This window comes from Lactuca saligna, chromosome 8 (genome assembly GCF_052625555.1).
Source record: "Lactuca saligna cultivar CGN05327 chromosome 8, ASM5262555v1, whole genome shotgun sequence".
NCBI classification, from domain to species: Eukaryota; Viridiplantae; Streptophyta; class Magnoliopsida; order Asterales; family Asteraceae; genus Lactuca; species Lactuca saligna.
Window position 1 is genome coordinate 58,839,761 of NC_136424.1, and position 14,886 is coordinate 58,854,646.

The 14,886-nt window shown below is 40.9% G+C and overlaps 1 protein-coding gene across 1 annotated transcript; it reads left to right on the forward strand.

Annotated features, from left to right (window-relative positions):
- The first annotated feature begins 7,623 nt into the window (after positions 1 to 7,623).
- Positions 7,624 to 8,064, forward strand: LOC145009654 (dehydration-responsive element-binding protein 2C-like). Its single transcript, XM_078968304.1, has one exon. The coding sequence runs from the start codon at positions 7,624 to 7,626 to the stop codon at positions 8,062 to 8,064; it is 441 nt and encodes a 146-aa protein (XP_078824430.1).
- The last annotated feature ends 6,822 nt before the right edge of the window (positions 8,065 to 14,886 follow it).

Below are 14,886 nucleotides of genomic sequence, written 5' to 3' on the forward strand. Positions count from 1 at the left end.
AAGAAGGAGATTATAGATCCAACAACTTCGCTCCATCCTTATCGTTTTCTAGTAAGCAAGTCTCAAACTTGCTTAATAACCTCTTAGATCTCTTCTTCTTCACTTTTATTGGGTTTTTGGTCCAGTAGCATGGTCCATGAGAAATGGATGTCCCAAGTGAGTATACTTCCAAATCTAGGACTTTGAAGGGCTTTCATGGCATAAAGGTGCAAATGTTATGGCCATTGAAGTCCCATGCAAGCTATATGATGTTAGTTTTGCCTTTTAAGCTCCAAAACGCCATGCATTGAGAGAAAGTCAGAGACTTTACATGTTCATGCAGTGTTTAGGGTATAGATCTCATTTTGTATGCCTTAGCTTGAAGTATTAATGGTTTTTGGATCAAGATATAGGTCTTAAAGAGTTAGGGTTTGAGTTAAATCCATTGAAGAAAGGTATTAACGGGTAAAGTTGGAAACTTTACCCTTAAAAAGACATTTTCAGTATATGTGTGGAGTATGAAGCCCATATATGAAGAATAGGGGCTTAATCCATTAAGATTAAGCAACAGACCAAAGAACTCGGCTAGTCCATAAAGGAACTCGACGAGTTACAACGATTTGTCCCGATTCTAGAAAAGGCAGAACTCGACGAGTAGACTTGTTTTCTCATGGCCATGAGTAGCATGGAAACTCGGCGAGTCAAGGGGGATGACTCGGCAAGTTGAGTCACCCCAGAATGTTGACTTTGACTAGAATGTTGACTTTGATTGGGGTGTTGACTTTGACTTTGACCAAGGTTGACCCGTGAAGGGGTTTTAGGTATGGAATGATATCTAAGGGATTATTAGATTTTAACTAAGTATTATGTTGGTAATGACAGCTCGGGGAGTCGTCAGAGCAGCCGTTATAGATGCCTCATAGTGAGATTCTACATTCAGCTTGGAGAGGTGAGTTTTCTCCTGTAGGGACAAGTCGAAGGCACCAATGCCGGTCCGTTTATTTGTGTTAGTATGTTTCGGACTAAGGTTCGATGCTGGGCAATGCCCAATGTAGGTTATTATGTTTCTAGATTGCAATCCGATGTCGGGCGGCGCCTGAGGAATGCTTGTATTCTTGATGTCTTCGTGATTATTGCATGTGCTTGTTTTATATGTTTCCGGACTTCATTCCGATGCCAAGGAAATCCCGAGGAATGTTTGTATGCTTCTGGATTTCGTTCTGTTGCCGGGCAGGGCCCGAGGATAGTTTATATGTATGTTTTCGAACTACGGTTCGATGTTGGGGGTACCCAATGAAGGAATGCATGTTTAGTTATACTTGTTTTCTTTGTGATACTTGTATCTGCCTGGTAGGGAGGTAAATCTGGGAAGGGTCCCGTATCTCATCACTAGCTGAGTGTGGACAGGGTTCCACATCTCATTATTAGCTTAGTAGAGGCGACACCCGTGATAGGCGAGGCCTTAGGACGAGCATATATAGTATTGTGTATGATTTTTTATGTGCTAGCATGATTATATGTTATTGTCTGTATGTATATAGCGAGAGGGGCCCTAAGACAAGCGGGGCATGGAAGAAACATATTTGTATACCGAGCAGGACTTGATGCCAGGCGGGGCCCATGATATGTGATTATATGTATGGTATGTGGTAGTTTGGGGAGACTCACTGTAACGCCTCATTTCTGGTATGTAATTTAAATAAGTATTATTACTTCTTAAGGGGTACTCGACGAGTCTGTAGCCTGACTCGTCGAGTAGAGACAGGATGATCACGCGATTTAAGTTGGCTACTCGACGAGTCCATATGCTGGGACTTAGCAAGTCTACCTGTTTGGATGAAGCCCTAATTTCAAGGGTTTGCACCCTATTTAAACATATTTATGTGCCCCAAACCATTCTCCATCACCCTTAGAGCGCCCGTTACCAAATCCTAGCCTCCCTTTAAGTTTTTTGGAGTGTTTCTCATCTTGTGAAGGATTCTGGTGCATTTTGAAGTTAGAAGAAGAAGAGAGAAGAGAGGTTCTCAAGAGGAGCAAAGGATATATGAGCTTCTTGTGTCATTCTAGCCTCCATTAAGGTATAAAGTTCGAATTTTGGCTTGTCACTATATAGATATTCTTAAAAGCTTGCTAGTGTTGCTTCTTTTGCCATTTTCTAGACATTGAGGTTGTTTTATGGGAAGTTAAGATGAATGGGTTTCAGACCTAAGTATTTATGCACTCCTTGAGGTCAAGGTTGCCACCTTTATTGAGCTAAACACCCATTCAAAACCTAGATCTCCTCTTTTAGCTTCTTATTGGGCATTTTAGCTTCTTATGTGCATGCATGAATGTAAAGTTAGAAACCTTACGTGTGAAATCAGTCCTAGCAACCCAGATCTATGTATTAGATGTACTGGAATCAAGGTAAATCGAATGTATAGTAATGGCATGCTTGGGACTCGGCGAGTTGTTCTTCAGACTCGACGAGTCGAGTTGCGAGTCCCCGTTTTTCCCCGATTTGAGAGTTTAGGGTGAATCAGTGAGTGGGATGTTGGGTTTTGAGCATTCTAACACTCCTAAGTGTACATGAAACCCTAAATACCTTGGATCTATGTTTTCTCTATTATACATGCAAATATGAACTTTCCAAGGTATTCATCCTAACTAGCATAATAACATGATTCATATGAATATATCAAGTTAGAATTACATACCTCTTTGATATAGATTATCTTCATGAAACTTGAGTGCCTAGTGCCCCAAGTGTGACACCTCAAATTGTTCACACAACATAATATGCACTTGGAAAGACTTGAGAGAATTCCACACTTCATGAAAATCGGCTAGCCCTTCTCTAGATAATACTAGTGCCGATTTTGGTCAAGAATAAGATGCATATATAGTTAGGGTTACACCATGTAAACCCTAATTGACATGGCCATTCATTTTCATGATCCATGGGTACAAATACACCATGGAGCATCTTATGGGTTTTAGCCCAACTTAACAATCCATGGAGCATTAGCCCACAATATAAGTATGGATGATTTACACAATCAAACCATATATTTAATTAGTCTTCTTTTGATCACTTAATTAATCCTAGATTAATTCTTGATCAATACTAATTAAATAATCTTATTAATATATTAGAACTTATAATATATTAACAAACCTTAACTGTTATTTCTCTCATTATAGTCTATCCAAATGCATGATGCCATGCAACCCAAATGGACCATGTCGGGTCGGGTCAAATCTTACCAATTATAGTTATGGACTTAGATATTAATCCAACATTGGAATCGACTCGGTGAGTTAGAAATCAGATCTAGCGAGGGAGGGACTCGACGAGTCTACTCCCCGACTCGGCGACTCCGGTCAACTGAAAGTTGACTTTGCCTAGGGATAAAATAGTTATTTTCTCCTTGAAGGCATTTATCAGTACCTGATCTAGTGTTTGATTGGTCATGATAGCCGGAGAGCAGCCGGGACAGCAATTAGAGATCTTTCACGTAGGTTTTTAGCAGTTAGTTCTACAAGGCGAGTTCTCTTCCAATAAGAACAGGTCTACGACTACAATGCTGACTCGTTTATATAGCAATAATATGTATGCTTGATGTCTTCATGATTCAAGCATGTGTTGCTATGTGTAGTAAATTGGGAAAGCCGATACAGTATGTAATTATGCTATATGTTCTTGATATGTTATATCCAGTTTCCTCTGGACTTCGGTCCGATGTCGGGCGGGGCCTGATGCAGTGGGCGGGGCCTAAGTTATTCCGGACTTTGGTCCGATGCCGGGTGGGGCCCGATGTAGTGGGCGGGGCCCAAGTTATTCCAGACTTCGGTCTGATGCTGGGCGGGGCCCAATGCAGTGGGCGGGGCCTAGTAATTGTTGTATTCGTTTGTTATGTTTTTAAATAGTATGTGGTAGTCTGGAGGAGCTCATTAAGGTTTGTGCTTACAGTTTCAGTTTTGGTTTCAGGTACTTCCACTAGCAAGGGGAAGAGCACGGGTTGATGGCATGGCACACACTACTAGAAAAACAATCTTTTACGACACTCATTGCGCGTCGTAAAAGGCTCAGACGACGCACAAATGCGTGTCAAGGAAGGCCCTGTCATAAAGAGAGACGATGCGCATTTACGACGCGCGTTTATGACACGCAATGTGTATCAAGGAAGGCCCTGTCATAAAGGAAGACGACATTCATTCACGTGTCGTAACCTTACGACGCGCGTGTTAATGACACGCAATGCGTATCAAGAAAGCCCCTGTCAAGAAAGGCCATGTCATAAATGAAGATGACACACATTTTTGCGTATCATAATTTTAAATGTTTAAAAAAATATTATTTATAGATTTACTTATTTTCAAATTAAATTTGTATTTAATGTTTCATAATAGAAAATAAAATATCATATACAAAAAATAGAATCCATTTCATAAATTTAATGTCATACAATTCTATTTCTTACAATATATAAATTTGCATCTAATCTACTATGTACATCAAATTACAACTAAGTAAAGTTTCATATTGCCTTTCATAATTCTTTAATACTAATGCTCCAAACAGCTGATTATATGGATAAGCAGTTGTACATTGGCCCATCTCACTCAATAATGACTTAGCCAAATTCAACTCACTTTCCAAGAGCTTTCTCATGTACAACAAGGCCAATTCCAGTTCCTCCCAACCCTGCACAATGTATCACATCAAATTAGGAAGTAAATATAAGCATATCTTGCAGGGTTAAAATGGTAATTTGTGTAATTTTATAACCAAACACAAATTACCAGGAAAATACATAAGAACAGTAGAATCTTTTAGAGGCATGTTACAGGTAACAAGGCAAAACCATGCTGAGATCAAGTTTGGAGATGATATCATCAAATGAAGGCCTATTGTGCATGTCAGCATCCCAACATCTTTGTACCAGAGATAGTAAATATAATACACCAATATATGAAAATGAAACTACATAGCTATTTCTTGTATTTAGCTCGATTAAAGCAAGAGAACATGAATGTTCTTGTGGAACCTGAGGTTCACAATGTTTTTGCAAGAATACTAGGATTTGGGTTTGTACAAACTTTTTGCAGTCAAAATACAAGTTATATAATGCAAGAAGTTGCATTTCTTTGTGGGAAAGTAGACAAATATGCTTTTTTTTTTCAATTATGAGATTATGACATGGAAGAAGAGAAAGAAATATATAGATTTTCTTTTCAAAATTTTGGAGATAGTACATGACCAAGCTGTCTATGCCATCAAAATCATGCTACTTTTATAACCATATACCAAAACTTTGGGATAATTTTCAACCAGTAAGTCATTATATCCATGCCTATGTGATGTTTCCATTTACTATTCTCTCATTCAAACAAAAAAAATTAGAACTCACATTTTGGCTTTGATTATATAGTTCGTATATAAAAAATATACGATTTACAACCATGTACAAATACATATAACGTATTTAAAGCTTCCTTTTTAGAAGAACGGACAAAAGAAGAAGACTTGTAAGCGGATTTGGGGAAGGGTTTGGGATTTTCACTGAGTGCCATCTTGATGTAATTTAGAAAAGAGCAGGCAAAAGAAGAGGATTTGAGGAATGATTTGTTAGAATATGAAGACTTACCACAATTCCAGACAAAGATTATTAATTAATTAAAGAAATATTATTAATTAAAAAAAGGAAAAAATATAAGTTGGGATGAAAGTAATGAAGAGAAGATAAGAATGGAAAGAAATAATGAGCAACTTACAAGGTGTTGTTGTGTTCCTGTTACAAGGAAAGTCTCGTTGAAGACAATTTAATCCTGGGAAGTAACTGTAAATGGAACATAAAGAAAAACAAGGTTAAGAAGAAATAATAAGAAAAAGAAAAGGAATGTTAACCATAGCTCTTTTGACTTTTCATAGCTTATTTGACCCGATAAGCTTTTCAAAAAGCTCCAAAATAAAAGATTGAGTAGAGTTGGGTTGTGATCAAAGATATTTAAGAGTTAACACTACTCTTTAATGAAAAAAGTGGAAACGATAAAATAGCTGTTATATATATATATATATATATATATATATATATATATATATATATATATATATATAATATTGGAAGGTTAAAAAAATTAGAAGGCATTATTTGTACATAAAAGCACTCAGACATTATACATATAGACACACATATCCCAAACATGAACAAAGTTGACTAATTGCATCATACCCAAAAGATTGATAGCCTGAGATTGATTGATAAAACAAACAGACAAGATCAAGAGAGGCACCTGATCATGAAGCAGACAATATCAACTGAGTCATTCTGATTAATTCATTTATGAAAATAAAAAATTCCATGTACCCAGAAGCTGGGACAAAAAAAACTCACCAAAGCTAGGACATTTTCCTATTGAGTGGGTTGTTTTTACTAAGTGGGTGATTTTTAGGATCCATGACTTCCTTTTTCCCAGTTATGACTCCCAAAGCTGAGACAAAAAAACTCACCAACTACTAGAAGGAAATCTGGAAAAACAAGAACTCGAGGGAGTTGAATCTGAACCACAAGCAGTTGAGATGATGCCCTCATTCTGAGATCCATAAATACCCTCCAACTGAAGGAAAAATAAATAACCAAGATTTCAGAAAACATATACAAAGGGACAAGATTGCCATTATGTTGACTGAACATGACAAGAAAACTTGACTGGTCATGTTGAATTTATCATCCGGGAGGCATATTGTATCCGAGTTGTGAGAGTTTATGAAAGGAGGAGGGAGGTTTGGTTGTTCACCCAAATTCATGGTAAGACAACTGGTGAGCAAAGCTATATGCATCAACAACATGTATCCAGACATTGATAGTTGGGGGTGAGTTACCTGCATGTTTCAGATGTTAGAGGAGGAGAAGGATGTGAATCTTGCTTCTCTTGCAATGTTATTAGCAGTGGTGATGATCAAGCACTCCACTCTTTAACTTTTGATGTGATGGGTATAGACAAAAGTTGTAAGAAACATGATGATGCATATTATTGTCTACAGTATCATATTATAAAGTATAAACATAACTTCTAATTGAAAACTTAAAAATATAGTGAACAAAAAAAAGAGAATATTTTGCTTACTCTTGTTCTACCATCATCTACATCAATGTACACCGAAGTAGTTTGAAATGATATTCGTGCAATATCCTCAACCTGAGAAACAAGTATATAAATAAATAAATAAATATTATCATGATTTAATTAAAACAATGAAATAAACAGTTAAAATATACAAATGTGTATGAAAAAAGGTTTTACCTTCTTTGTTTGAGTTGCAGAAAAGAGAGCAGTTTGCTTTTTATGCACATTACAGAGAACCAAGTTCAGTTCACTAATGATACAAAAGTTAACTACCACAAGGGTAATATGGTCAGTTAGTTGAAGTGTTTGAAAGGGAATCAAAATGCACTTTTGGTTCTAATTTTTCTCTTAGGCATTTCATCATACAGTTGGCAAGCCCTAATTTGAGAAAAACTGAAATAGAAGATAAATGGAGAAACTACCGACTTGTTCAATGGAAATTGGAATGAAAATAAACCCAATAGCTAAAATTGAATTTTGCTTTTTTTATTTAGTTTAATGAAAATAAACCCAGTAGATAAAATTGAATTTTACATGAAAGGTAAAGGAGGACCTGAGAACTCGAGGTGTAATTTCAGAGGTGTAAGACAACGAACATGGGGTAAATGGGTAGCTGAGATTCTAGAACACAATAGAGGTAGTCGATTATGGCTTGGAACTTTCGGGTCAGCAGTTGAAGCTGCCCTAGCTTATGATGAAGCTGCCCGAGTCATGTATGGTCCTTGTGCTCGACTCAATCTGCCAAACTGTCGAACCATGAGCGAGTATGATTCTGAATCAATGGTGGTTCCTAATGGTGCTTCAAGTTGCGACTCCACTACAACGTGTATCCATTCAAAAGACTCCAAAAATGGCTCCGGTAGTCAAATGGTCAAAGATGATTGTGAATCGAATAGCAATGAATATGGTAATCCGCTATTGATGATGACTGTTAAAGAAGAAGTTGAAGATGATCAGGAAGATGATGAGTGGTAATAGCAAGCCCTAATTTGAGAAAAACTGAAATAGAAGAGATAAATGGAGAAGCTACCGACTTGTTCAACGGAAATTGGAATGAAAATAACCGTTAGTTTACAAAATTAACCATAAAACTTCTTTTGATCTTCCATCATGTGAGAAAGGGTAATTCGAACCTTTGTTTGTGGTGGTGTTGGTGGTCCGATGTAGATGGGGTGTTGGGGGCGGCAAGGATTGGATTTTTTGAGAAAGCGTGTGAGAATGTATTTGCGGTGGTGTTAGCGGTCTGAATCTTGAAGAGTTAATACTTGGGTGGCCTTCCATATCACGGTTCCTTGTTTCATCGATGCATATACATCCGAACATAACACACTACAAATATGGTGGTGTGAGTGATTGCTTGGGTTCTTGAGACAGAACAAATGATTTTTTGAGAAAGCGTGTGAGAATGTCTTTGAAGATATTGTGGAGAAAAGAATACCTAAAGAAGCAGGTCAAGGAATAATGCAAGAACACTATTGGCGAGTATTCTCAAGAACAATAGAGATGAAGCAGGTGAAATCACAGCAAAGATGAAGCAAATGAATGGAAATCAGAAGCATTTTTTCTTGATTGATATGATGAAGTCGAGAGATGGAGATGAAATTGTAACCTTGGATCTGTGATTGGGAATTTGCACAACAGTGAGAGGAGGATGAAAGAAGCATCAAAATGCTTAGGGCAAATAGGGTGGCAGGCTTTTCTAATTTTTTGTCTTTTCTTTTCCTACTTGTAACTAAAGAACACGCATTCATAAAAATTATAAAGCGACACCTACATAGGACGCACATTTAAGATACAGCGCCCTCCGTGTTTTTAATTTTTTTTCTTATGGCACTAAATTAAGGGCGCTCAGTAATGCACGACCTAAATCCTTAAATTTTTTTAAGAGATGACCCATTTTTAATGTCACTCTCGTTTGCGTAACATAAATCAAAGAGTGTCGTGTTTTGCGCGTCGTAAAAGGGTTTTTTTCTTGTAGTGACACACCATAGTTGCAGTTTATTCCTGGGAGTTTTGCTCAGATATTTTGATATGATATTTACTTCAGTTTTGAATTGATACATTTTCTATGGAATTTTGAGACATCTGATTCATGGTTTTATTATGTAATATTTGATATTATGGTTTTTAGTAATATTGAAACAAAAATTTTTTAGGTTGTATTTTTAGGATGTTTCAAGTTGCTGTCAGAGCCTTGGTTTGAGGGATTTGGGTACACTTTCGAGTGTGTCTGAACTCAAACTGAGGAAATGGTAAAAGATTTACAAAAGTGAAACATTTTAGAAAAGAAATTATTTTAAAAAGAACTTAGAAAGAAAATTTGTTATCTTTAAAAGAGAAAAGGGTGTGGTGCATGCGATCAGCCGAGCTCAAGTAAGTACTCCCAAATTATCCATACAAGTTTATGTTATGATTATCAGTCTCAGTTTCAGTAGAACAGCGTGCTAGAATAGGACTAAGGACCTAGGGATGATGCCTTATGTACCTGCTATATGTGTTTCAGCCTGAGGAGAATTCCATGCTAGTATTGAGTAGACAATAGTAGGATAGCAGGTTTAGGTTATGCCTGATAGTATAAGCTTAGCATTGTATGATAGTACAATTTCTCATTATGAGAATAGATTTGCTTGAGTAGTTCCTGTGTCCGAATGTTGTTTCTTTGTGCTCTCTGGGACTCTGAGTGATGGGAGTTAGCCATTACGTGAATACATCACGTCACATGTGATCATGGTTGAATATTCTTAGAGTGCTGGATTTGGCCCTACTACGTCGCTCTTGTCTGAGTCTAACCGTTGTGAGGATGATTATTTTACTCGAAGGATTATCTGAGCCTCGTCACATGTGGTGGTATTCAGGTGATGGCTAATTGGCACTACAAGGAGGCCTTCAGCAGCTGAGGACTGGGTTGAGTCAGAGATATCTCTAGGGTAAGCCTAGGATGAGAGTAACAGAGATCAGTAGTAGTAGTAGTGAATTGGTGGATTCGAGGCGGTTCTTGAGGAAAGTATGGATAGATACAGAAAGTAGTATGGGCCCGTACTACTAAAAGCATAGGATCCGTACTTGAATCAAGGAAGGCCGAGGTGAGACCAGGAAACCTGTAGTAGTAGCGATCCCTCGAGATACGTCAGTGTTTCTGATGTTTGAATTGATGTGTTTTCAGAATGGTGGTTTTACGCCCTAGACCAGCAGGCGGCAGTTCAGGTGCCGGTGAGGGATCAGGATCAAGATCGGGGGTCGAGCATTTGGATGAGCAGACAAGGGAGTTGTTCTCTTCAGAGATTACTCACATCATATTGGAGCAGACTCCTGTGATCTTTGGTTCGATCAAGGAGAGTATTTTGGAGCTGATGGATGATAGGTTGAGCACATTCTGTGTTAAGGTGGTGACCATGATAGGGTCGTGCACACTCAATTTCCAGGAGTTCAGAGCTTGTGGAGCTCTTGACTATTATGGGGCGTGGGACCCCATTGCGAGTACCAGATGGTTGGATGATGTCGCCAACGCTTTCCGCACCAGTAGATGTCCCGAGGGGGACAAGATCAGACAAGCATCCTGTCTTCTGAAGGACAAGGCATGAGATTAGTGGGAGGAGATCAAACATGTCATTGGGGATGACGCAGCTCTTGATACGATGACCTGGGGTGATTTTTCTGCTAGGTTCAGAGCCGAGTTTGCACCAGTTATTGAGGTGAAACAGTTAGCTAGGGAGTTTCAGGATCTTACTCAGACTATAGAGATAGTGGCGGAGATTACCGCCAAGTTCAGGGAGAGGACTCTTCTTGTTCCTCAGTACGCAACTGATGAGGAAATGAAGAAGACCCAATATCATGAGATGTTGCAGAGTGATATCCGCCAGTTTGTGAGTCGGTTCAGCTATAAAACGCTAGATGATATGATTGGTAGGGCTCGTGAAAGGGAGATAGATTTGGAGATGGAGAAGAAGAGAAAGTCGGAGGTGGCTTCTGGTACGGGGAGTTCGGGCAAAAGGCCTAAGGTTTCGGATCATAGGTTCATGGGATCGCAGAGCCACACTCGGTGTGGCAAGTGTGGGAGATTGCACGATGGGACGTGCAAAGCAGGGAGTCCTGGGTGCATCAAGTGCAGACAAACCGGGCATATGAGTAGAGATTGTACAGCTACCACCACCACCACCACAACATCTGATCTGATTTGCTTCCATTGCAATCAGAGGAGACATAAAAAGTCCGAGTGTCCGAGTTTGACGGCATTAGGGAAGGTGGTAGCACCTGCCCCTGCAACATTGAGGATTACAGACGGCCATCAGGGCCGGAGTGAGGCGCCAGTGGCGAAGAGTAAGGCTTTTCAGATGAATACAGAGGAGGTGCGAGCGACTCTTAATGTAGTGAATGGTATGTATCTTCCTTTCATTTTTCTATGGTTATGAATTGTTTCTTATGTTTATATGTTTTATATAGGGTCGCTCTTAGTGAACGACATTTTGGCTACAATCTTGTTTGATTCGGGGGCTACCCGATCATTTGTTTCGCTTGCGCTTAGCAAGAGGTTTAGCAGAGCTCCGAGGGAGCTGGATTTTCCACTTGAGGTCGAGATAGCTGATGACAGGACCGTCACGGTCGCGAGAGTGCATAAGGGGTGTTCGCTTTGGTTATTTGATGAGTAGTTTTCGGTAGACCTGGTTCCTATTCCTCTGCAAGGGAACAAGGTTATAGTAGGCATGGATTGGATGAGTCCCAATGGGAGCAGTGATTGATTGTGAACTGCAGTTAGTGAGAGTTCGCACTCCCATTAGGGGAGAGTTAGTGATTTAGGGTGAGAGGCCACAGCGCGGACCGATTCTTTGTTCAGCAGCGAGAGCGAGACGCTACTTTCAGCAGCGTTGCGTGGGGTTCATCGCCTATGTTTTAGATGCCCGGGGAAAGGGTAAGACAAAAGTTGAAGATGTGACGGTAGTGCGAGACTACCCGGACGTATTCCCAGAGGTTTTGCCTGGGATATCTCCGGAGAGACAGGTTGAGTTCAGGATTGACCTAGTTCCTGGTGCGACTCCGATAGCCAAGGCACCATATCGGTTGGCTCCTCCAGAGATGCAGGAGTTGTATACGCAGCTGTAGGAGCTGCTAGACAAGGGTTTTATCAGGCCGATCAGTTCACCTTGGGGAGCCCCGATCCTGTTTGTGAAGAAGAAGGACAGGTCGCACCGTATGTGCATACACTACCAGGAGTTGAATAAGGTGACGATGAAGAATCGTTACCCACTTCCGATGATAGATGACCTACTTGATCAGCTTCAGGGAGCGTCTTGGTTCTCAAAGATTGATTTGCACTCCGGGAATCATCAGATGCGGGTCAGAGGTGAGGATGTGTAGAAGACTGCTTTTAGGACCCGCTATGGTCATTGTGAGTTTGTGGTTGCGCGAAGACCTTGAGGAGGGAGAGACTTTTTGCGAAGTTCTCCAAGTGTGAGTTCTGGTTGCGCGAATTGCAGTTCCTTGGGCACCTCGTCAACCAGAATGGTATATTGGTAGATCTGGAAAAGATAGAGGTCATGATGCAGTGGGAGGTCCCGAGACTAGGTTTGGCAAGGTACTACAGGAGATTCATTCAGGATTTCTCCAAGATAATAGTTCTGCTCACTCGACTGACTAGGAAGTCGGTAGTGTTTTGCTGGGGGCCTGAGCAGCAGGCAGCATTTGAGACCCTCAAACATCGTTTGTGTGAGCCACAGATTCTTACCCTGCCAGAGGGAGTGGATGACTTTGTAGCCTATTGTGACACTTCTATCATAGGGATGGGAGCAGTGTTGATGCAACGAGGGCATGTGATAGCGTATGCCTCCAGACAGTTAAAGCCTCACGAGGCTGACTATCCGATGCACGATTTAGAGTTGGGAGCGGTGGTGTTTGCCCTCAAGATTTGGAGACATTACCATTTACACGGATCAAAAAAGTTTGAGGTACCTCATGGATCAGCCGAATTTGAACATGAGGTAGTGTAGATGGTTAGATGTGGTAAAGGATTATGATTGTGAGATCCTATATCATCCAGGTAAGGCCAATGTAGTGGCCAACACCCTGAGCCGTAAGGCGGTTGCAGCCTCGATCAAGGATATTTGTTTAAGGATGATTGTGATTACTCCCTTGTTGGAGTGAATTAAAGAAGCACAAGTTGAGGGCCTGAAGGAGGAGAGGCAGAAGTGTGAGAGGATTATGGGCCGAGTGGCTTCCTTTGATTATGAAAGTCGAGGATTTTTGACCCTTCTTGGGAGAGTATGGGTGTCGTACTGAGGAGGAGTATGGTAGGTGTTGATGAAAGAGGCTCATAAGTCTCGTTTCTCCATCCACCCAGGGGTGATGAAGATGTATACAGATCTTCGACCCGATTATTGGTGGCCCTGCATGAAGCGAGACGTAGCCTAGTATGTGGAGAGATTCATGACCTGCAGGAAGGTCAAGGTGGAGCACTAGAGGCCTCATGGAAAGATGCAGCCTTTAGACATTCCTGTGTGGAAATAAGAGGATATCACTACGGATTTCATCACTAAGCTTCCCAGGACTGCACATGGAGTTGATTCGATTTGGGTTGTGGTGGATTGGTTGACCAAGAGTGCGCATTTCATACCGATCCAGGATAGTATATCAGCTGAGAAGCTATCCGGTATTTATGTGCGCGAGATAGTAGCATGGCAGGGAGTGCCTGTATCAGTAGTATCAGATCGAAACGTCCGGTTCACTTTCAGCTTTTGGAAGCGGTTTCATGAAGAGACGGGGACTCGTCTTCATTTTAGCACTGCTTTCCACCCTCAGATGGATGGGCAGAGCAAGAGGATGATTCAGACTCTCGAGGACATGCTTCTGGCATGTGTCCTAGATTTCGGGGGTAGTTGGGATACGTATCTTCCATTGGAGGAGTTTTCTTATAACGACAGTTAACACGCTAGTATTAACCGCCCTCCTTTCGAGATGCTCTACGGGAGGAAGTGTAGGACCCTGATTTGTTGGGGCGAGGTCGGTCAGCGAGTCATCGGGAGCACCGAGGTGGTGCTCAAGACCACATAGTTGATCCAACAGGTTCGTAGCAGACTGCAGACTGCACAGAGTCGGCAGAAGAGTTACGCCGAAAGGAGGCGTTCGGATTTGGAGTTTCAGGTGGGCGATATGGTCCTCCTAAAGGTATCACCCTAGAAGGGTGTTATCAGGTTCCAGAAGCGGGGCAAGCTGGGCCCCAGGTTCATTGGTCCCTTTAGGTTTTTAGCTCGGGTGGGTCGGGTTATTTACCGATTGGATCTCCCAGCAGAGCTCAGCCATATCCATAACACTTTCCATGTTTCTCAATTGAGGAAGTATTTGGTGGACGAGTCAGCAGTTGTACCCTTGGAGGATATTCAGGTTGATAGCAACCTGAGTTATATCGAGATACCAATTGCGATCCTAGATCGGAAGATGAAGACCTTGAGGAACAAGGTGGTCCAGTTAGTGAAGGTGCAGTGGCAGCAATGAAAGGGTTCAGAGTGGATGTGGGAGATCGAGGAGGAGATGAGCGAGCATTACCCAGAGTTATTTCCAGATTCAACTGCAGAAGACTTCGAGGACGAAGTCTAAGATAAGTGGGGGAGATTTGTAACGTCCCATTTCTAGTATGTAATTTAAATAAGTATTTTCACTTCTTAAGGGGTACTCAACGAGTCTATAGCCTGACTCGTCGAGTAGAGATGGGATGATCACGTGATTTAAGTTGGCTACTCGACGAGTCCATATGCTGGGACTCGGCGAGTCTGCCTGTCTGGATGAAGCCCCAATTTTAAGGGTTTGCAC